The sequence below is a fragment of the Camelina sativa genome, chromosome 13, assembly GCF_000633955.1.
Source record: "Camelina sativa cultivar DH55 chromosome 13, Cs, whole genome shotgun sequence".
In the NCBI taxonomy this organism is placed as follows: domain Eukaryota; kingdom Viridiplantae; phylum Streptophyta; class Magnoliopsida; order Brassicales; family Brassicaceae; genus Camelina; species Camelina sativa.
Genome location: NC_025697.1, coordinates 9,694,012 through 9,717,330, shown reverse-complemented (window position 1 = coordinate 9,717,330; position 23,319 = coordinate 9,694,012). Strand labels below are relative to the sequence as shown.

General features: G+C 34.9%; 5 protein-coding genes and 1 long non-coding RNA gene across 7 annotated transcripts; 3 read left to right on the top strand and 3 right to left on the bottom strand.

Moving 5' to 3' along the window:
• LOC109128524 (protein FAF-like, chloroplastic) lies at positions 667–2,725 on the top strand. The gene is made up of 2 exons (XM_019235187.1): positions 667–794; positions 913–2,725. The coding sequence occupies exon 2, from the start codon at positions 962–964 to the stop codon at positions 2,372–2,374; it is 1,413 nt and encodes a 470-aa protein (XP_019090732.1). The 5' UTR covers positions 667–794; positions 913–961; the 3' UTR covers positions 2,375–2,725.
• LOC104738086 (dnaJ homolog subfamily C member 8-like) lies at positions 3,863–6,998 on the top strand. Its single transcript, XM_019235046.1, has 9 exons — positions 3,863–4,069; positions 4,528–4,618; positions 4,768–4,828; positions 5,002–5,079; positions 5,241–5,314; positions 5,987–6,100; positions 6,203–6,310; positions 6,587–6,625; positions 6,711–6,998. The coding sequence occupies exons 1-9, from the start codon at positions 3,981–3,983 to the stop codon at positions 6,795–6,797; spliced, it is 741 nt and encodes a 246-aa protein (XP_019090591.1). The 5' UTR covers positions 3,863–3,980; the 3' UTR covers positions 6,798–6,998.
• On the bottom strand, positions 7,082–11,081 carry LOC104736220. Of its 2 annotated transcripts, none has more exons than XM_019235045.1 (3): positions 9,002–11,081; positions 8,175–8,341; positions 7,082–7,434 (listed from the first exon to the last, which is right to left on the bottom strand). In XM_019235045.1, exons 1-2 carry the CDS (start codon positions 9,933–9,935, stop codon positions 8,184–8,186), a joined length of 1,092 nt encoding a protein of 363 aa, XP_019090590.1. In that variant the 5' UTR covers positions 9,936–11,081; the 3' UTR covers positions 7,082–7,434; positions 8,175–8,183. The 2 variants fall into 2 exon arrangements, with proteins under 2 accessions (XP_019090590.1, XP_010454472.1); XM_010456170.2 differs by having other exon boundaries at positions 8,175–8,953; positions 9,614–11,081.
• LOC104736218 (chaperone protein dnaJ 2) lies at positions 13,611–15,943 on the top strand. The gene is made up of 5 exons (XM_010456169.1): positions 13,611–13,902; positions 14,344–14,654; positions 14,758–15,034; positions 15,122–15,320; positions 15,420–15,943. Exons 1-5 carry the CDS (start codon positions 13,750–13,752, stop codon positions 15,740–15,742), a joined length of 1,263 nt encoding a protein of 420 aa, XP_010454471.1. The 5' UTR covers positions 13,611–13,749; the 3' UTR covers positions 15,743–15,943.
• On the bottom strand, positions 16,055–17,898 carry LOC104736217 (probable receptor-like protein kinase At1g49730; the record flags this gene model as incomplete). The annotated part of the gene is given in 7 exon segments (XM_010456168.1): positions 16,055–16,539; positions 16,621–16,690; positions 16,768–16,863; positions 16,953–17,020; positions 17,095–17,147; positions 17,235–17,490; positions 17,824–17,898. Coding segments are annotated over 7 exon segments (926 nt in total), but the record flags the coding sequence as incomplete, so codon positions are not given.
• On the bottom strand, positions 21,100–22,339 carry LOC109128457. The gene is made up of 3 exons (XR_002034856.1): positions 22,079–22,339; positions 21,837–21,905; positions 21,100–21,273 (listed from the first exon to the last, which is right to left on the bottom strand). It is a non-coding gene; the product is annotated as an uncharacterized LOC109128457 (long non-coding RNA).

Sequence of the window (23,319 nt, the reverse complement as noted above, 5' to 3'; positions counted from 1 at the left end):
TTGTGACTTCCACAATGTGCCACGTTATTGGTTCAACAGGGAATAGATGCCATACGTCAACATTTTTCTTGACCTATATGTACACTATAGTATATATATTTTTTTACATCGATTTCGTTTCATATCCGTTAGTTTTGTTTGGCGACACACGCGCGTTAGTTATAAGAACACACAACTAAAATTACCCGTCTCGTTTTTGTTTTTGCTAAGTTAGCGTAATGTGCAGATTTTAGATCGTTGTGACTTGTGCGGGTGGTCGGGAAAATTATAATTTTAGAATTAAAAACCCTAGATAAACACAAAGAAAGTAAAATCAAATAACAACTAAACATGTATTTTCGAACATTATAACTAATTCTCAGGCAATACATATAAATTGCTGATTAATTAAATTATATGATACCAATAAACTATATACACACTAGTAATGTTTTCTTCAACAACTTCAAAATACATGCATTTAATACAGTTTCTTTTTTTTTTAAGCATCAAATTCTTAATTAAACAACATATGTTACAATATTAAAAAACTTTTATCATTGTTTTGAGAAATCAATACCATAAGATAATTGAAAAAAAAAAATATGAAAGCAATGAAGAGAGTTTATGGAGGACCCCACCGGACATGGTTCCATAATGAAAGAAGTTCTCTCTATATATAAAGCACCTCTTCACTCCCCTCTTCATGTCTCATTCTCATCTATCAAACCACAACAAAACACATCTTCTCTAAACAACATATAACACACTTTGAAATTTTCACCCTTGCTTTGAACTCTCTCTCAAACCTCCAGGTATGTTACATGTCCCATAAATGTGATCATCATCACATCAATAAAAAAAAAAGAGCTTAATTTCATCATTTTTGTATTAACATTTCTGATTTTTTTTTTTTGTAATAATTTTGTGCAGCAAAGCGAGGGAATAGTGTTGTCGGGAGGTTTGTGATTCCTTATCTGAGATGATGGTTTGTGGCTTAAGCAAGAGCCTTGGCTTGTCTTCTTCTTTGAAGAGACAGCAAGGCATAGTGACGATCCTTGGTGGCATTTCGTCGAACACTTCATCTGCACCTTCACTCAGGAGAACCTTCTCCGCCGATTTGTCATCCAAGACTTGGGTTTCCCAAAATGGGTTTTCTCCTATGAAGAGGATCTCTTCCTCTGAGAAGCTTCGTGCTTCCTCTTCACCTGACGATGACGAAGCAGAGGAAGTATCAAGATCCGGGGTCGATATCTGGGCACAGATTCAACAAGACAAGAACGCTAAGAAAGATGAAGAGACCGAACCGGGTCAATCCGATGTGTGGAGTTCGATCTTGTCTGACAAGAAGAAGAACGAGTCGAGCAACGACGTGGCTCCTCCGCCGTACGTTCATCCTTTGATGAAACGTGCGAGTTCTTTGAGCGAGAAAAGCCTCGAGATTTGCACTGAGAGTCTCGGATCCGAGACCGGTTGCGAAGGCTTCTCTTCGTATGCATCGTCGGAGACTGAAGATGCTGAAATCGAGATTCAGGAGGAGACGAGTCTCGTTCTCAACGTGACGGAGACCAATGTAGAAGAAGACATAACAGAGTCTTTGGTTGAGGCTGAGGCTGAGCAAGAATCACCAATCACCGTTCCGATTCACACACCTTGCATCGAACTGCCGAAAGGATCGTTTCCACCACCGATTCGTTCTCTATCGAGCCAATCTGGTTCGTCTCTGCACATGAAAACTCGCCGCGACAATGGCCGATTGGTTCTTGAGGCTGTCTCTATGCCGTCGCACAACAACTTCGCCGCGAAACGCCAAGACGGACGCCTCCTCCTCACTTTTGCTGAAGTCAGCGACGAACCCATCGAGAAAGAGGACGAGACTGAATCGGAGGTTCAGTGGTTCGAAGAGGAAGAAGAAGAGAAAGAAGAGGAAGAAGATGAGGCACCAGACGAGTTTGCCTACAAGCCCAATGGAATTCTCTATAAGTTAGCACAAAAGCCCATTCCTGTGACTGTTCATAGGTTGGCCCATAAGCCCATTGGGGTACCAAAGAGAAACGCAAGATGGCCTGTGACTGATGAATTCGACACCAAATCCGATATCTCGACACCGGTGGTTCACTCTCTGCCGCCTAGGCCAAGGGTGGCTCAGCTTGCTAGGTCAACAAAACCGCCGTCCACGGTGGACGATACCGTAGGAGCTGCTTGCTTTAACACATGTGACTACTCTTGGAAGTCCACTAACACTGAATCTTTTGGCCCAAACACCAAAACCCAATTCCAAGCCCAAAACTTTGTCAACAAAGCAATTGGTGTTGGACATGACGGTTGGATTAACGGCTGCAAGGAACGTAGGAGGTCACTCTTATCCGTTGAGCCATTTTGCATTGCCACTTAGACCCGACCAAAAAGGGGGGTAATTTACGAAGAATCATAAAGCATATGATATTATTATCTATATATGTGTATATGTAATCGAGTTTGTGTATACTCGAATATATATGCATATTAACCCAATAATTGTTGTTGATCATGGTTTTTTTCTACTTTAATTTTTTTCCTCTATATATGTTTTACCACTAACCTTTTTGGTTTGTGGGTAAAAAAAAGAAAAATAATTATATAAAGAAAATAAAGAATTAAGAGTAGGAGAGGGAAGAAAGTTTGAGGGGGTGAACATTATTAGAAGTATAATTTATTGTTTTTGATGAGGTTTGAGACCTCGTTAAAGTAAAGACATATTTATGAAGAGTGTTGTGTTTTGTACAAATTTTTGTTGTTCCATACTGTTCGCAAATAAAAGATGTGAACTCGTTTTATTCATTCATGTCTCACTACATTAAAGTTGAAGTATGAGCACATGACGATAAAAATTAAGGTTACCAGTTTGAACTTTTAAAAGTTTATAAGTTGAGAGAAAAACCGTTAATTGTTTGGAAATTGAAAATAGAAAACTATGATTTTTTCTCCAGATGTTCATGAGTGTACTGTCCAACGGTTCATGAGTTTGAATTTCGAAGCAAGAACAGTACATGAGTTGGAAGCAAATATCACATATTGGTTTTATTTTAGTTGAATTGTTGGGTACTTAAGGGGGTGCATATATACATTGGTTACGCGATATTCATAAGCATCTAATATGTGAACCCCAAAAAAAAAGTATTTAATTGTATTATGGGATAATAAAATCAATACATAATTCATATGTGTGGTAAGAAACATGAAATAATGCAGTATTTCTTAAATTACTAATAAAAATGACTATCTTGTAAACTGGATTATGATAATTTTTTAATTATTGTTTTATGACAGATTTTTTTTGGGTAGTTTTTTTTACTACTAATCAAGTTTTTTTTTTCATCGTCTGAATTTATAATTTATTTTGTTTCATCTTTTGAATTCATCATCAGACAATTCTATCATGAGTAATATCTTTCGTCTTTATTAAATTTACTATATACAACATTTTTTCTCTAGACTTATAAACACATTCAATTGTAAATAAAATCATATTGAGCTACTCTAATTGCATATCGCTAGAGATCTGTTGTAAATTTTGCTCCATTAATCTGTATAATTATTAATAAATCAGATTATTTGGGATTGGACTTCCAAATTTTCTAGTGTAAAAACATTAATTAACTCTTGATGAACCTATTAATCAAATTTTATTAATTTTTTGTTTGATAATGTAATTTACTTTTAAAAACCATATTTTGTCAAAGTGCTCCAATAAATATCTAAAAATTGATATTTTTCTTCTCAAAGAATAATAATTATCTAGTTGACAGTTAATTACATTCTCTGTCCCTAAATCCGAATCCACTTGTTTGACCCGAAAGACTCAGATCCAGGCCCCACAATTTAACCCATCCGAATACCCGACTGCAATTCCAGAATAGAGAGAGCCCAGAGAATCCCTTCTTCGTTCTCCCTTCAACTCTTTTTTTTTTTTTTTTGCCATCGTTGGAAGGAGAAGAAGACAATCATAAGAAAACAGAGTCATGGGAGAGGTGAAAATAGAAGACGATGCGATTCTTAAATCTTTCCTCGCAGAGGTCGGTGAAGTTGAGAGAGACAACGAAGTCGTCAGGTTCCTTTCGAAACCCTTTTTTTTCCTTATCTCTCTAATTTAGCTTGTACCCTTTCAACTCTGTTCCTGATCTGACATCGTGTTTATGCAATTCATAGTGGGCTAGGGTTTATATGTTCTGAGATTACCTCTTAGGACGATCGTAACTTAGGGAACTGTATGAAACGAAATTAAACAGCTCTTTTGGCTATGTTTAATTTTGACTATGCACTTATTTGAAAGTGGATCTTCTGAATATTAGATCAATTTCTCTCCTTTTTCACTGTCTTGTTGTTGTTTTGTTTTGAGGCAAATCGGAGTTGTGATCTGTGGGTAGTTTTGCACTATGTCTTTCTTTGTATAGTAGTGATTGCTTATCATTGTTGTTACAGTTAATATCAGTAGTATGGTAGTCGTTTTGCATTTTCATGTCTCTAATGATCATTCATATATCTCTTCAAATTTTGAAACTTTTGTAGGATTCTCTCATGCTTCAAACTGAACCCGTTTGAGCATCTTAACCTATCTTTCGATTCTTCCACGGATGACGTTAAAAGGCAGTACAGAAAGGTATATATTTTTCTTGGTGTGAGGACATTTGTTTTTAATTCATGATTTATCGACTTAGTGGAGACAAAATCGTTGCCTTAGAGTTATTACTACAGCACTGATTGGGAATACAATCGAAACTTTGTGACTGATCTGAACCTTTTTTTCAGATATCTTTGATGGTTCACCCTGACAAATGCAAACATCCACAAGCACAGGAGGCTTTTGGAGGTTGTTATTCTTAAAATTTTCTTGTACATAATTTATTTTTACAGATGCGGTTGTTTTTGTGTGAATCCACCATCTGGGTGTTGTATCAAGCATGAAATGTTTGGCTCTCCTTAAAAGATTTGATTAGTCTGGATGTACTCGTAATGTTTTATGATTTTTTATTAACTGAACAGCGTTGGCAAAAGCGCAACAACTACTGCTGAACGACCAAGAAAGAGATTATATTCTCACCCAAGTCCATGCTGCGAAAGGTTAGATTTTGTAGTTTATCTTGGGTCCAACTCTCCTAGTATTACCTGTTTGATAAGTTTCTGGAGTTGTTAGGAACCAAGCATCTCCAAGTTTCTGCATATGTAAATTATACCAGAATCTGTAGTTTACCTTCTATTTTTTCTGTCTCGGTGAAATGCAGAAGAGCTTAGGATGAAGAGAAAGAAACAGTTAAAGAAAGATACCGCTTCTAAAATAAAGTCCTTGGTTGATGAGGTAAGAAACTCGTTTCTCTCGGGGTTCTGACTAAGCTATTTATTTATCGGAGATCCTCGTTGTTTACCTTTTTTGTTTGTCCAACGTGCTTGGATACCGAGTCAAGCTGGCTCATTGTAACCAGTGATATCTGTAGTATTTTTTTTGACACTGGTTATTTTCTTTATAAGACCCTAGCTTTTGTCAGAATCAGGCTTCTTCTGGAGGGAACTAACTGTTGCAATGAGTATATAGAATCTGTTTCTTTCTGGCAAGTTGCAATTTTCGCAAGAATTTTTCTTCGAGTTTTCAGATGAAGTTTTTGCCAGACGCATGTGTAACATTTTAGTACATTTTGAAAATATCGTGCTTAGCTGATATGATCTTGTTCGGTTTAATTTTCTTTTACTGGCTGGACTGGACGTTGTAATAAATTGATCCCTAAGTGCTACTTAGACTGAAATAGAAAACCTTTTAGCCTGTTCCATGAAATAAGACTTCTAAGCTACATAATTTCTAGCTCATGTTTGTCAAATTTTATATGTCTTTCTTCTTTGTTGCTTTCGCTGATTTCTGTTATGTCACCGCTTGTTGTATTCTCATATATCTAAATCCTTAATATCTTCTGTTCCATTTTTCAATAGTCCAGATTCCTCTTTAACTTGTAGTGCTACACAATTTTTATGTACACAGGGAAAGCATGAGCAGATATTTGAGCAATCTGAAGAGTTTCAGAGGGAGCTTAAGTTAAAGGTCCGAGAGATATTAACAGATCAAGAGTGGCGTAGAAGAAAAATGGCGATGAGGGTATGTAGAGTTTTTTAGTTCCCCTTGCGTGATATTTTCTGCGTGAGAAGTGCCACAATCATTCATTCGTTTATTTGTGTTATTTTTCTTCTTGACATTTAGATATCAGAAGAAGAGGGAAGACTGAAGAAGGATGAAGCAGAACAAAAGGAGGTATGGAAGAAAAAGCGTGAGCATGAAGAACAGTGGGAAGGGACAAGAGAAAAAAGGGTATGTTCTTTTGTTGACCGATGATCCTAAGTCATTACCTGCCTATGGAACGCATTAGTTTGGTACCATTTTAGCTCATCTTTTGACACTTGTGTCAGTGGATATAGAGAAGCCATCTGAGAATAGTCTGAAGTGTTTATCAGTTCTTATGACCAGAATTCTTTGACAGTTGTTTTTGTCCTGCTTCCATCTACTGCTCATATATCATAAGATCATATATGCATTTGGTTTTTGTCCTTGAAGTTAGTTGACTAAAGTTTGGGTCTCCCTGTGCAGGTATCAAGCTGGAGAGACTTTCAGAAATCAGGAAAAAAGGTAAGAGACGCATTGTTAGCTATTGGTGGATTACTTATTTCATTTGGGTCAAAAGTTTCAATCTAAGCTTCTGTTATCTCATCAGGCCAAAAAAGGAGAGACGCGTCCTCCAAAGTTAAAGACAGAGGATCCGAACAAATCGTACGTCCAAAGGCCAGTCAAGAAAGGCTGATCTATGCCATTTTATAGCTGTTGTTGACATTGATAGACTGGTATTCTCGAGGATGATCTCAGACTCTTTCTGCTTGTGTCTGTGTTTCTCTTTGTACATCACCAACTAGATTTGTCTTTCCAAATACATCAGAAACATGGAAGAGATATCTCACACGCTTATGACCTTCTTTGTATTGCATATCAGCCAGATGATGATGTCTTTATTAGACTTTAGATTAAAAAAAAATAACTTTGATCTTTTTATATAATATTAAATGTGGTGTTCACCACAAGAGAGATCAAGAAAATAACATATCTCTTTCATTGATACATTTATAATGCTACAAACCCCAAGCCTTTGAGGTAAAAAGAGCTCTGCTATGTAACAGCACCAGCTCCAAAGAACAAAAAGAAAACAAAAAAATAAAAACAAATTACAAATTCTCCATCTCTTAATCTGTGTTCTCGTGTCGTGTGATATATTATGTCACAACAGCTAACAGGCAGGCGCTGCCTCCAAGTACCACTAAAACTGGTATATTTATTTCGAACATCGTTTCGCTTTGCCACTTCTTAATCCTGAAAGTGGCATCTGTTCCTCAACGGTTCAACCCATATCATAAAACCTCTTCGGTCCAAAACTTTCTTTTGTCACCCTGAAACGACATACCCAAAAGCAAAACAAAATTAAGAAGCTATTCATTTTTATTAGAGATCCACACAAGAGAACACCAACTCAATGCAATTCCACACATTTTATTCACAGATTTATGACAGAGCAATGAAACAGAAATAGCACAATACACTTCTCCGTATCATCCACAATTGTATAATCCAAATTGCTTCTTATGATTTATAATTAGAGCAAACGGTCTAGCTAGCCAATGCAGACATTTATCTTAACTATGATACATGCTTTTTATTAAACTTTCACTGAGAAATCAGAGTCTGTGATGATTAATTCTGAACAACGTAAGTGCTCATGATCCTCTGTCCACCATTACCAAGATCTTGCTTATAATCAGAGTATTGAGGGCTACAGCTAATCTAGAGTTTGGTAGCTATGTACTGTTAAGGATTGATTTATCTAAGTTACTAACAGTACAGTATCCAAGCTGATTCTCATGATCATTCGTAGAAATAATACGAAGTGCTTTCTTAAGTACTTCACTAATAAAAAGGTAAGTCTTGTGTAACCAACCACCATAGCCAATGTTTCGCTTATAAACATGTTTCATATCAAATGGCTTTTAGACCAAAACAAGCCCTAACATTACAAGTTTACAACTAACTATCAATCTACGGTTGAGTTCCTTGACCAAGTCACATAGACCCATACATAATAATACACAAGGATAAAAGTAAGTAGACGGGAAAAGGCTTTGAAAACACTTACCCGCATAACTTAATCTCTGAAAATCACGGAATCTGCAATGGCCAACAGCGGCTTCAAGCAACCTGGAGTAAATTTGCGTGCGAAAAAGTAGGAGCTAGAGTGGTTTGATCGCCGGAGTCTCTGGATCAGCTCAGGCACGACTTCCTTAGGCTTATAGGTATAAGGATGTCCTTTCACAGTGCCAGTCCAGTTAACCCTGGTAAGCGTATACCCCGTGCAACCATCAGGATCCTTCATGTTCAACAGCGTTGGGAAGTAATGCTCCTCAGGGTAACACTCATCAGAACGATAACAAGGGAGCTTAAATTTACGCCACAAGATCCGATCTTTGATTGTTAACAAAGCATGTTTTCTAGTCATAACAAAGAACTGCGAACCAACTCGGAACTTCTCAAACGGAACCTCAGGCATCATAGCATACCTTCCCCGAGCAATGTATCGTTTCCAAAGCCTCGGCTCATCAGATATCAGTTCCATAAAACTCCGGTACAAGATCCGGATACCTCTAGGATTAGGAGTAGGATCCGGATCAGATTTATCAAAAGTCGAAGACTCAAAGAGAGAGCTGTAAACGTAGTTGAAAGAGTGGAGAGGAATGCAATACTGAGAGAGCACAGCGAAGTAAGTATTAGCAGGATCATCAAGAAACGCGGTGGCGAGGAGCCGTCTCGTGGCGGAGATAAGAGTCGGAGAGGCTCGTGCCGTGCGCTTAGCATTGGCAATGAAGGCATTCTCAAATACAGAGCCGTTTCCAGGTCTTGTGATATTGGCATAAGGATCTCCGTGGACATAGACGTTGTAGAGANTAGGCTTATAGGTATAAGGATGTCCTTTCACAGTGCCAGTCCAGTTAACCCTGGTAAGCGTATACCCCGTGCAACCATCAGGATCCTTCATGTTCAACAGCGTTGGGAAGTAATGCTCCTCAGGGTAACACTCATCCGAACGATAACAAGGGAGCTTAAATTTACGCCACAAGATCCGATCTTTGATTGTTAACAAAGCATGTTTTCTAGTCATAACAAAGAACTGCGAACCAACTCGGAACTTCTCAAACGGAACCTCAGGCATCATAGCATACCTTCCCCGAGCAATGTATCGTTTCCAAAGCCTCGGCTCATCAGATATCAGTTCCATAAAACTCCGGTACAAGATCCGGATACCTCTAGGATTAGGAGTAGGATCCGGATCAGATTTATCAAAAGTCGAAGACTCAAAGAGAGAGCTGTAAACGTAGTTGAAAGAGTGGAGAGGAATGCAATACTGAGAGAGCACAGCGAAGTAAGTATTAGCAGGATCATCAAGAAACGCGGTGGCGAGGAGCCGTCTCGTGGCGGAGATAAGAGTCGGAGAGGCTCGTGCCGTGCGCTTAGCATTGGCAATGAAGGCATTCTCAAATACAGAGCCGTTTCCAGGTCTTGTGATATTGGCATAAGGATCTCCGTGGACATAGACGTTGTAGAGAGATTTAGGATGACCAGAGAAGAAGCGATCCCAGATTGGCGCGAAATGGAGATCGGAGTTGGTGAGGAATAAAAACGCAATCTTGAGCTTAGGGTTAGGGTTTCCAGATGAGAGATGGGAAAGAGAGGTTGACCCAGCAGCGGCGATGAATAAACTCCGGTCATCAATCTCATCGGAGATTGGGATTAAAGATTCACCAGGAGGAGGTGAAGGGAACACATGTGGCGCAACGAAGAAGAAGACGAATGGGAGACATAGAAGAAGAGAGAAGACGAGAACGAACTGGTTCGAGAACATTTGGTTTTTTTTAAAAAAAAATCGAAACTTTCTTCAAATCGGGAAAACCCTAAAGATTTGACTTTCTCTTCTTCTCCCCCAGAGAAACAAAATCTACCGGAATGTGCTTGGATCCTCCATGAATTTGAAGTTCTCTTTTTAATTGGGGGTGAAAAAATTAGGGATTTTTTTTTTGCACCATTGAGGCTCTGAGAAAGAAAGAACTTCAATAGATTCTCATAGCCAGAGAGGCTTGGGGGTGAATCGGTGGAGAAATTTTAGAAAGAAATCTCGAGAAATAATTGGGGGAAAAAAGGTAAAGATTGAAACTTTATGGGTGAATTTAATGAGATTTTAGAAATATCTGTTCCAGATCTCAGATTGTTAAAAAAAGAACAAAAGGGGTCTTTTTCACAGTCAGTGTGATGATGATGAAGAAGAAGAAGATTAGAGATGACGAAAGAGAGGGAGTAAGAGACGATCGATTGTGTTTGCTGCTGCTGTCTCTCGTTTGTGATTTTGACGCGCAACTAGTTCGTAGGGGTATTTTTGTCATTTACGTAAACCAGACAAGCGTTATTATACCTGACGTCGTCAAGAGTTAACGGCGTTGCTCTGTGTTTTGCCGTCGTTCATCATATAAACGTCGGTCGATAATGATGTGCAAGTGCTGTTTTTATTTATTTATTTTATAGTAATTATGTATAAGTAACATTTTTGTTTTTTAATTGTAATAAATGTGAGAATGTAATGAGAAACCAGACATTAAATGTTGTATCTTAATTCGGTAGGTCCAACTGATTTGGTAACTGGTGTGGTGTGCACTATCTTCTTCTGCTGTGATGTTTTGTAGTATTTCTTTCTTTTATAAGGAGAAGGACACGTATTAGATATTTTTAGACTTGGGGAGCTTATAGTTTTAATTATACCCAACAACAGGATTAAGACCTGCTTAATAGTCCAAAATCTTCGGTTTACCAAAAATATATAAGAGAATAACACAAAAATTGCATTATAAAAGGCTAATTGTAATCTCGAAGGTCGAGAGGATTAAGTACGGAGCGAGCTTTTTATTGTAAATAACTAGATATTCATTGTGGTATACCCTGTAACTATTTTTTAATAAAAATGAAATGTTATTTGTTTTGTAGATTAACTATATTAATAATTGATATTTAATTTATATTTTTTAAAATGTACAACCTTACAAATACAGATATATTAGTTAGGGTTGAAAGTATTTTGTTTGAGGTTTATTGTTTTATATTATAAAAACTATAACATACAATTAAATATTGTGTGTTTATAGAATTAATTCATACTGTTTTGTAAAATTAGAAATTTAATATTAATAAAATTAATTATAAATTAATACTTAATATTAAAGGGAGTGGTTCCTATTGTTTTTTGGAAATTTTATTAGGATAGGAAATCTTATTTTCCAAAATCAAAACTTCGTATTAATTACTTAAATGACAAACAAATTAATAATTAACGTTAATGGCATGTTTGTAAATATGTATGAACTTCAGGATTTATTTGATAAATGTCTCTAAAAATGTATATATAAATTAATTTTTGTAAGCCTTGATCGTTTTTCTTCGGAATTGCCAAAATCAACCCCAATTATTTTCCAAACGCTTTTTTATACATAAACATTAATATCCTGTAAATAACAATATAAATGTATTAAAATTCAAATTTGCTACCTGAACTATATAAAATATTGTCAATTTCAACATATGCTCGAATGTTGTTAAGTAGGAATTTAACGATGATGAGACGATCCTTGTCTTCCACATAACACTGAGGATTACCAAAATAACATCGTTTTAGTCATTTTTTTTTTGTTTGTTGTAGCAAAAAATAACCAAAAATAAAGTCTTACAATACACTCAAAAACAAACTTTAATACTCCGTTTTTTGCCAAACTCTTTGTTTCTTATCACAATACACCCAAGAATGACCAAAATAGATGTGGTTTGAGTAGGTCTCTGTGCCACGTGAACGTCACGAATCGTTTGATTCAACATTATTAGACTCTGACTTAACACCGTTCGAGCTGATGTTGAAATTGACAACATTACATATAATTTATGTAGCAAATTTAAATTAAAATATAGTTTATGTTGTTATTTACAAAGTATTGAAGTTTAGATATAAAAAAACATTTGACAAATAATTAAAGTTGATTTTGGCCATTTTTACTTTTGGGCAAACTATCTATGACATACATTATTTTGTCATATTAGAGAGAATATGTTTTTGTTTTTGCAACAAACTTTTACGAGAAACAATTTTATTCATAATTTGATTTGCGGATTAACTATTTTATAAACGAGAGAAAACATGTGAAAACTTAAAAATATTAGTTTGTAGTTTCTAGAAGATAAGTTAATGTTTAAGAATTAAAAATAAAATTAAAATTAAATCAACATAATTTAATTATTTTGCCTTAATGGATATTACTGTTCCATCGTCTTTTATTATGATGGTGCAAACATAAAAATTAGTTTTAAAGTTAAAAATATTTGTAAAATTATTTTAAATGTTTATAATAATGTCACTGAAATTTAAAACGTGATTTTCTAATAATAAAATAAACTCCAAAACTCTATAAAAAAATAAAGAAAGATAATCAATACGCAGCCTACCATAGCAACAAATATTGATTTTATTTAAATCAATTAGAGAACACATGACACATACACAGGTTGGCTAAGTTTAAGGCTGGGGAAAATTCTGGCAAAAAATCTAGCATGAGTGCGTGTTGTGTTCTGTTCTATCATACGTTGAAACGTGTTATTCGTACTTCCCAAGTTGTATTAGCTAAGCTAGCTATCAACAACATTGTTGGTACTTGTCGTAGGCGACACATGACGCACTTACTTTAGTAAACCAGAATAAACAAGGAGTCCCCATATAAATTGTCTAAAGCACTTGACGTAAAAAAAGAAAGAAAGTCTGAAAGCACTTAAGTAAACGAGTTTATATCTTAATCTTCTCATGCCCTAATTAATGATTTGTGTAATCATTTTGTTTCGAAATATGTCATTATTCATGCATTTATGAAAAAGATCATTTTGATCAATTGAGCTTAACAAAATTTGTCATCAATAACAATTTTTTTTTTGAACATCTGAAATTTGTCATCAATAACATTTATCAATTGGATTCTCCATGTATATTATTAAGTCAGAGTTGGTTAAATTATAAAAACTATAACGATTTTTAAAAAATTGGATTATATGTTCGTGTATATATTGTTTTTTTTTTGGGTTTGCAGTTAGATTATGTTGATATATAATACTCTAAACTCTTAAATCAATTGTGTCAACAAAAAAAACTCTTAAATCAAATAGATTTAGTGGAAAATTAATGGATATTAAATGTATTTGGATTGTAGCTAGAAGATTTTAATCTATATAGAAAGGAGACTTTTACAATATGTTGGATGTCATATAATAAGATAGATGAGTATATGAACTTCTTAATGTAAATTTCTAAGTTATCTCCTTTTCTTTTTTTTTTTCTATGGTTTTTTATTTTATAAATTAAATTTCCATTATCATGAGAAATTTCCCATATTCTTTCTCATAGGAAAAGAAACGAATAAAAGAAAAAAACAAATTGCAAAAAAGGAAAAGAGGAAAAAAAGAAAAGAAAGAAAGATATAAAAAGTTCTAGAGTGTTCCGCTCCACAAGACCTTGAACAGAAGCAAAGTCTTCGAGCAGCCACAACAAACTCCCGTCTCCTTCTCCCCCTCTCGAAGGACTTTTCCTTCTCTCTGTATTTTTTTTTCTTTTAGGGTTTTCGTAATAAGAGAAAAGAAAGATGTTCGGAAGAGGACCTTCTAGGAAGAGCGATAACACCAAGTTCTACGAGATCCTTGGTGTTCCTAAGACCGCATCACCTGAAGATCTCAAGAAAGCTTACAAGAAAGCCGCCATCAAAAACCATCCTGATAAGGGTGGAGATCCTGAAAAGGTTTCTCCTTTTTCTTCAATATTGCTCTGGTTCTGTGATAATTGATTTGGTTTCTGTTTTAAAAATCTGATTTTTATTTTGTTTGGTTAGTTTGATTTGGATTCTTCGATCGATGGTGCTCTTAGATCTTTGTTAAATTAGTCTTAATGTTCGATTTGATCTGGAATCTGCGAGTCTTAGGTCAACTGGTGAATCAATTTTTTTTGGCTTTGTAGCTTCTTTGTGTATAGACTCTTATAGATTTGTGATTTTGTTAATTAGATTCTTGAATTCCACTTGTCTTTAGATCGTTTGTTTCAGATAGCCAAAAATTCTTCTTTTGGCACTTGAGATAGTTGAATTTACTGTGTTGGAGATTATGTGTATTTAGTAAATTGGTTTGTCTGTAGAGTCTTTGGATTTGAACAAAATATTTAAACATTATGTTACATGTCTCTGCAGTTTAAAGAGCTAGCTCAGGCTTATGAAGTTCTTAGTGATCCGGAGAAGCGGGAGATCTACGATCAATATGGAGAGGATGCGCTCAAGGAGGGAATGGGTGGTGGAGGCGGTGGGCATGACCCATTTGATATCTTCTCGTCCTTCTTTGGTGGTGGTGGACACCCATTCGGAGGTGGTAGCAGTCGGGGAAGGAGGCAGAGGCGCGGTGAAGATGTTGTTCATCCCCTGAAGGTTTCCTTAGAGGACGTTTATCTCGGAACAACAAAGAAACTCTCACTTTCTAGGAAGGCTTTGTGCTCAAAGTGTAACGGGTTAGTACTTATTACCTTATCCTTTCACGGTTGCGGTATTGCTTTGAATATCCAAGATGTGTAAAAGAGGTTTTCACTGACATTATTTGCTTTATCATTACAGAAAGGGTTCCAAGTCTGGAGCTTCAACGAAATGTGGTGGCTGTCAGGGTGCGGGAGTGAAGGTCTCGATCAGGCAGTTTGGACCTGGAATGATTCAGCAGGTGCAGCATGCTTGTAATGATTGCAAAGGCACAGGAGAGACCATTAATGATCGGGATAGGTGTCCACAATGCAAAGGAGACAAGGTTGTCTCTGAGAAGAAGGTGCTTGAAGTACACGTGGAGAAGGGAATGCAACACAATCAGAAGATCACATTCAATGGCCAAGCAGATGAAGCGGTTTGTGATACTCTATTTTTCATGGCTTTGATCATTTATAATTTTTTCGTCTATTGACTAATTCCTGCCTTTTTCTTTTGGAAACAGCCTGATACTGTCACTGGAGATATAGTGTTCGTCATTCAGCAGAAGGAGCACCCAAAGTTTAAACGAAAGGGAGATGACCTGTTTGTGGAGCACACCCTCTCTCTAACTGAGGCCTTGTGTGGCTTCCAGTTTGTCTTGAACCATTTGGACTCAAGAAAGCTTCTCATCAAATCCAATCCGGGAGAGGTCGTCAAACCTGGTACGTATTTTACTTTGCCCCAATCATACACCCCTTCCATTTTATTTATTTATGCCAGTTTATATGTCTTACCGTGGTGTCTATTTTGGTTGCTGATAGATTCATACAAGGCGATAAATGACGAGGGAATGGTGATGTACCAAAGGCCGTTCATGAAGGGCAAGTTATACATCCACTTCACGGTTGAGTTCCCAGAATCTCTTAGCCCGGATCAGACAAAGACCATTGAAGAAGTTTTGCCAAAGCCGACCAAGGCAACTATGAGTGATATGGATATAGACGACTGCGAAGAGACGACTCTGCATGATGTGAACATTGAGGATGAGATGAGAAGGAAGGCACAAGCTCAAAGAGAGGCTTATGACGATGATGACGAAGAACACCCAGGCGGTGGTCAGCGTGTGCAATGTGCCCAGCAGTGATCCTCCACATGCGCGTTTTAGTGATATCAAACATCTGCTTCTTCTTTTTGCATTGTATTATTTTTGGGTCTTTTTATAGACTTTGTCAATTCAGTGGGAAGAACCTCGTCCTAATTCGAATCCTTGTTACCATTTTTTTTAGTTTGAGAATAAACTTTGTAGTCCCTTTAAGATTTTGTTATCAAATTTTAATGTCCGAAACAGAGAAAATTCTACCATTGTTCAATACAAGTTCTTTTTTCCTAAGTCATAAGCACTTGGTAGAAGAACTGATTTTCAAATAAGCTAAGAAACGAAGTCAATTAAACACAGTTATCAGTTAAAGTATCCAAATTTATATAAAGATGAGTACAATGCTACTACTCTATTAGTTGTTATTACATCTAGGGTTGTGTGAAACGGCCAAAAGATGATGAACGGCGTGTCGTATCACTTTTAAGTTTTAACCATCAAGCACAATCCAGTTCACAAACAAACAAAAACTACTATTTATGCTGCAACATCGATCTTCTTCTGTAGATACCGGTATACATGTGTAATTGAGAATGAAGGGGGCTCGTACCTCGTTTTGATGCAGAGTCGAGCCACGGCTAGAACTTTCTGAAGTTCTCTAGAGCTATAATTGTTACCTAAATCTGGATCAATCATTTTATCAATGGAGTTTGCAATGCATGAGTCTTGTACCCATTCGATCAAGTCGTTGCCTTGTCTGTCTGATGATTGTCCTGTGATTAGCTCCAACATCAACACTCCTAGTTGGAATATCACGTTCCCACATTCCTCATCCGCACATGATCCTACACACACCATTTTTTCCCAAACCATGAATAATTGGTTACATAGCCTTGTTCTTGGAAAGAAGAGAATATAAGTTTTACCTTCAGAGCAAGAATCATGGATTGCTTTGGGATGGTTTTTTGGGTGCCTGTTGACTCGGATATCTGAAATCTATGAGAGGAAGATTTCACTTATTAATAACTGATACAAAAAAAAGGCTTAAAGGAACCAATGAGGGAAAAACTTACTTTTGGAGCGAAGTTTTCATCCAACATGATGTTACATGAGTTCACTGAAACATCATATATCTGTGCATCATTACTGCTGAAGATCAGCAAGTATTCCTGTGGTCAAAGAGCGGATTATAATCATCTTCTGAGTTCTGAGTCCCTTTAATAGTATAATTGGTATGTTAAAATAAAAGCAACACTACCAATGCAGCTGCGACTCCAATGGCTATCTGGATGCGAGTTTTCCAGTTCAAAGGAGTCTTTAGCGGATCTATCAAGAAAGAGACAAAAGATTCAACAAATGATTACGTTTTGATGATTATGTTTTTTGAAGGGTTTTATTACCATTGAGGTGGTCTTTTAAGCTTCCATTTTCAATGTTGTCAAACACTAGCAGCCTGAGAAAAAGAAGCAAAAAGTAAGAAACAAAAACATGTTTTTCATTCTTTCTTTCAAAGTTGCAAGAGAAATGAAAAAAAGGAAACCTCTTTCGTCCGATACAAAAACCGCGAAGAGTGAGGAGATGACGGTGACGTAAACGACCCAAGAGCTGGACTTCTTCATCAAACCTTTCACGTCCAAGATCAAGAGCATTGAGTTCTTTGACCAAAGCAACCTCACCACCTTTGAATTTGGCTCTGTATGCAGACCCGTGATAGTTGCTGTAGATAACCTTACGAAAGCCTTCTGTTGCTTTGCTTATATCCTTGTATCCAAATCGTCTGATAAATTCTATTCTTCCTATAATGATGCCACAGTGGAAGGGCAGGTTGTATAAATAACATACAACACAAGTCTAACACAGAATAAAAGAAACTGAATCGGTGGCTCAATGACTTAACAATAGAGTTGATGAAGCTATAAGTAGAAACACGAAAAGTCTCATATATAGAGAACTCAAACCAAGTCACTCAAAATGAATCAGCAATAGTTACGAGTTCAGAACAGAGTTTATAGCAAAAACCACTAAGAAAAGTCAAAATCAAGAACTCTAAAAAAACTAATCTGAAAAAGAAAGAAGAAGATAGAGGAAAATGGAAAGAGATAGCGAGAGTAAATTGAGGGGGGGCATACCGGAGCGAGAACGACGGAGCCAAGCAAGAAAAAGAAACTGGATTCTGCGGCTGAAGCGAAGACGATCATCATCCANCTTTTTTTTTTTTTTGTACAGCAGTGAGCTGCTTCTTTCTTCTTCACGAGCTATATCTTTCTCTCTCTCTCTTTCTTTCTATCTCTTTAATCTTGTCTTTGTGTGGAGATGATTGCGGAAATTGGATCTGATGCTTTCTTGGAAGAGTGTCAGTTGTACCAAAAAGCTTTTTAGCCCTTCTGAGCTGTAAATCTCACTGCTTTTTTTCTTTTTTTTTCTTCTTCTTCACTTTTCTATATATATAGTATTTCTTTAAATTATTATTAATCATAACGGTTTTTTAATACTATAATAAATTTTTAGAGATTCACTGTCCTTTTTTTTGTTTGTTTGTTAAAAACTAGAAATTATTGGTTCAAGTCTTAGTGATCGATTGATTGTTGAAAAGTATAAATTATAAAAATCTCAATGTCGATTTAACAAAAAAAAAACCATTTTGTTAAATGAATCAAGTTTAATAAGTTTCTAACAAACTCTGGGGAAGATGATGCCCATTATTATTAGTACTAGGAGATATCCGGTGATTAAAGCACGGGTCAATATTTTAAAAAAATTTCTAATATAATAATAAAAATTATTGTTATATTTTTTGTAAAAGTTATTTTATTTGAGATAATATTTATTTTTAATTGTTCTGTAAATCTATTAATCTTTTTGAATACTAATTATTTTAGAATATTATAGTATTTTATTTTTGACGTATATTACAGTTTTATAATGTTTGTTTGTTGTATTTGCATCATTATTTTGTGAAATATAAAGTAGTAATTTTAATATTATAATTGTGAACAAATAAAAATTATTAATTTAACATCTATATAAATTTAGTTTTACCAACCCGCCAATGTGGAAATTAAAACACACATTTTTTATAGATTAAGTAATATATCTTCGTTTTTAAAAGTTCAAATCACAACATATGCAAAAAATATTCTGCACTTTTTTAACCATAGGTATTATATGAAAATTCAAAACAATTTGTAAATAAAAGAAAATAAAGATGATAGGAGAATCATAATTTGAAATCTTAACACAATCTTCAAAATTTAGTTATTAAAAATAGAGAAATACCCTAGAATAGCACACTTTTAAGTTTTTCTTCCAAAATTAGCACACATAATTAAATTTTCCAAAACTAGCATTTGTATATTGATATTATTTTTTAATTTAAATAGCAAAATATTTTTTTTTATCACGACTTTAGTTTTCAAAGCTCCGTCGAAACTTGTGATGAAGATTTTGAACTGAGATCTTCAAATCTTTTCAATTAATTCCCAAATCGATTGACTGAAACCAATCCAATAAAAATCCACATCAATAGCATCTTCATTCACCGTATTCTTGAAGATCAAAGTTTAATTAATCTAAACGGCACTTCCGTCGACGATAGTGAGTACGACGGCGGAGAATCCTCTGAGTATAATTACGGCGGTTCTGTTTGATATAGACAGTGATGGTGTGCTTGACAACAGTGAGGAGCTTTAGACTTGCCGTTGTTGATGTAGTTTGCTGAGGTGGGAGTTAAAGTCAATGTGGATCATTTGATTCCTCTTATGGGAACAAGTAAAAAGCTTTGGTAAATCAATTTTTTAATTTGTTTTCATGTTAATGTGTGTTTAGATTGATTTTGTTAATTTTTTTTGTTGGGCAATGCATAGATGAAGCCATGTCATAGAGTTGTATCTGACTATCTGCGTGTTCAGGTTGCAACAGAGAAGTTCATGATGTTTTAGGAAAACTATCCTGAATTTAAAAGGATCCTTCCTAAACATCATTCAATCATTCCTGAATATTTTTGTTTTCATGTTAATAAGTTATAGTCATGATACAACTCTATTAACCAATATAAGAATGTGTTCCTGAATATATTTGTTTTCATCTTCAAACCTTCTAATGGTGATGTGAAATGGATTCTGAGTGTGTTTGATTAGTGATTAAGGTTTGGAAACAAGTAGATCAGCTTGCTCAAATGCTTAGAAAGTTTGTTCAATTCATCTCCGGTTCTTGTCATCAAGTTTATGATGAAATGTCAAATGAATTTTGTGAGTTTGAATTTGATAATGATGAAGTGGTGATTTCGTTTCCTCTTGTAGGTACGAATGATCCAATTTTGCATTCGGTCGTGTTGAGAGAATTGATGTGGTGAATTAGATTGGTTCTTTTGTTGTAGATAATGATCGAAATAAGAAGATTGTTATAGATGAAGGTGGTGTTGCTCCATTGTTACAACTTCTAAAGGAGAGTTCATCGGCGGAGAGGCAAATCGCAACATCTACGGTGTTAGTGTTAACGACTTATGATAAAAATAAAATTAAGTCTATTGTTAATGAAATCGGTGTTCCAATTATTGTTCACATTCTAGTGATCCTTTAGTTAGAGTTCAGATCTAAAGGTAACTACATTGGTTACATAAATGGCTGATGAGGTGATTAATCATCAAGTTATAGTATCAACAGACAAAAAAAAAATTTGCAGAGACAGTGAACAAGGAAAGAAATACTATATTCCATGGCAAAGCTGAGGATTCCACAACACTTGAACGCAATTCTGGTTCTGGTTATCACCATTTTTGAAAAACATATATTTCAAGTTATGGTCATTACTTGGGATTTCTAAATGTTTATGAAAGCATTCCTAAACATTAAAGACGTCTTCCTAAATATTATAAAATCCTTCATAAATTTAGAATAATTGAGTTTTTGAATATTTTGTTTATATTTTGTCTTAATGTATCACAAATTATTCATTTAGTGAGGGATATTGATTTTATTTTGTGCTAATTTATCTACATGTACAATAGGTGTAATGATTTGATTTTGTGTCTTCCTAAATATTTATGAAAGATATCATGAATTTTAAGATGTCATTCCTAAATATTATTGATTCCTTCATAAATTTTTGGTGTTTTCCCTCAGTATGTCAAAGATTACTCCATTAGTGAAGGATAAATATTCTATTTTTGTGCATATTCTTGTGTTTACCAATGTCAAGAATTTTTATGAAAGTCATCTTGAATTACAAACTTTTTATGAAGGTCATCCTGAAATTCAATAAATCTTTCCAGAATTGGATAGAATATTTCCTGAATTCCGTGAAATCCTTCTTGAATTTTCTTGAAACTAAAGAGAATCTGTAGAAAACTGAATTGCAATTACCTCAACAACTATTAGCTTGTCTAATAGAAACTTGTGACAATTTTATAGTGCAGAAACATCGTAAAAGTACCCAAACAATATAAAAATGTATCACAACCATCATACATGTCTAACAACAAATAAAGAAATATGGTTCTATGTAATGTCAACACACTTCTTAAAGCTATGGAATCCATCTTCGTTGCTTCTTTGTGCTTGGTCTGTCTTGACCTTGAGACACTAAGTTTAAGAAAAAAAAAAAAATTTAAATATACATACACTTCTTATCAAAAGAATGAAACAAGTAGCCTAACATGGTGATAGCTAATTAACAAAATTAACAACAAAAGTTGATGCTATGTTTACGTCAACATCCGCCTGACTCTCAACAAGTTCTAAAGAACCACACTTCGGCTAAAAAACACAAAACATGCTTTCAACATATACTAAAACAGCAGCTCTAAAAGAGTTAACAAAGTATGCTTATTTAACTAACCCATCGCCACACAATTCATCGAAACCTAGGAAAACAAAGTAATATAACTATTAGCAATCACATTCACGAAGACAAAAAATAAAAATAAAGTAACCACATAACTAGGACCAAAGTACATCCATTACCAACATGAAAAGATAAGTCTAGACATCATCATCATGGAACCATGACTAACATTTTCCAAAACAAGAAATTCATCATTTGACGAATCAGATATCAACTTTAATAGCAAATACTAAATTTTATGCTCTTATCTCCTCAATTGAGAGAAGTATAAGATGAACTCCAAGAAGGCACATTCAATTACCTCTTTGTTATTAGTAACCTTGAGTACCAACTTGCGGTCTCAGTGTCAAGACTTCATCACATACCAAGTCTACACCACAAAATCAAATCCAAATATCAAACTCATTTTGATTGCGACCAACACGAGGAGATTCAAATCAATTGTCGAAGTTTATCAAAAGTTTTTTAGTTTAAACAAATCAAACGTAATGAATGAAATCGAAAAGGATGAATAGAAAAAAAAAGCAAGGAAGATTAACCTACAGATTCGGGAACAACTCAAGAAAGCTGAACAGGTCGATCCAGAATTTGGGTCTCGATGATTCAAATGACACACAAAACGAGTGAGGAAGTGTACGCACCGGAGAGAAGAGAACCGAAGCATGTTACGGAGATCTGATTACCTAATGAGAGAAGCTTCTCGAAATCAGATTCATCTTTCAATTTGATAATCTCCGACAACTGGGAACTGCGGATGTCACCGAACATGGTTGTTTCAATTGATCGCCGGAGATTTTGGTGTGATTTTCACTTGATCGTAGAAAGCGCGTGAGAAAATAATAATGAATTAATAATTTCAGTGTTTTATTATTTAATTAAACCATGTGTGCTAACTTTGGAATGAAACTTTATTTTGTGCTATTTTTGAGAATTACCCTTAAAAATAATTATATTGTGTACTTGGATATAAAATTTTAGTTTTTGAAATTGTGATTGGTTTATATTTTTTAAACAAATATTTAGTAATTTTCGTCCATAATTTATGAGAGAGAGAAAAAATATATTTTTTTCAAAATTTTTTTATATTTTATCTGTCAACATTATTTATTTTTTAGTTCGTTATCTTTATTTAATTAATTAACTATACTTAATTAAGTTTTTTTAATAGCAATTAAATGAAAATTTAAGATATTTTAAAGTTAGTTTTATATTTGTACTTCTCTATTTAATATGGTAGTATTACTCGAAATTTTGGTTTTTGGTCTACCAAAACTTTTTAGACACTTAAATGGAAGCATAATAACGAATCATGATGGCACACATCCATAAGATATATATTTTTTTATATAGCATGCGATCTATAATTTTTACAAACCAGACAAAAGAAAAAAAATACTTCGGAAAGAAGAAAAAAATGTAACATAGGAGAAACCTTTGGACGGTGCAAACCAGTCACGGACTCACGGTCCATCTTTTCCAAATGTAGCCCTTTAAGAAATTTATGCGGACCGAACATGCGTACTGTTACAGCACTTTTTGTTTGGTTTTCTCTTTCCAAAGAGCTTCTAAAACTGTATTCTGACTAAACAAAGTAACAAACAATTCACACTTATGAACAAGGGTGGCATAATTGACAAAACTATTATTATTCTAATTGAAAACAACAAGATGAAATCATGATTACTGTAAAAAATGTAATACACACATTCATGACACGCACCTCTCCTTTGAAACTTACTCAAGCAAGACACGTCGGAACCGTATCTAAACCGTAACCTGAATGT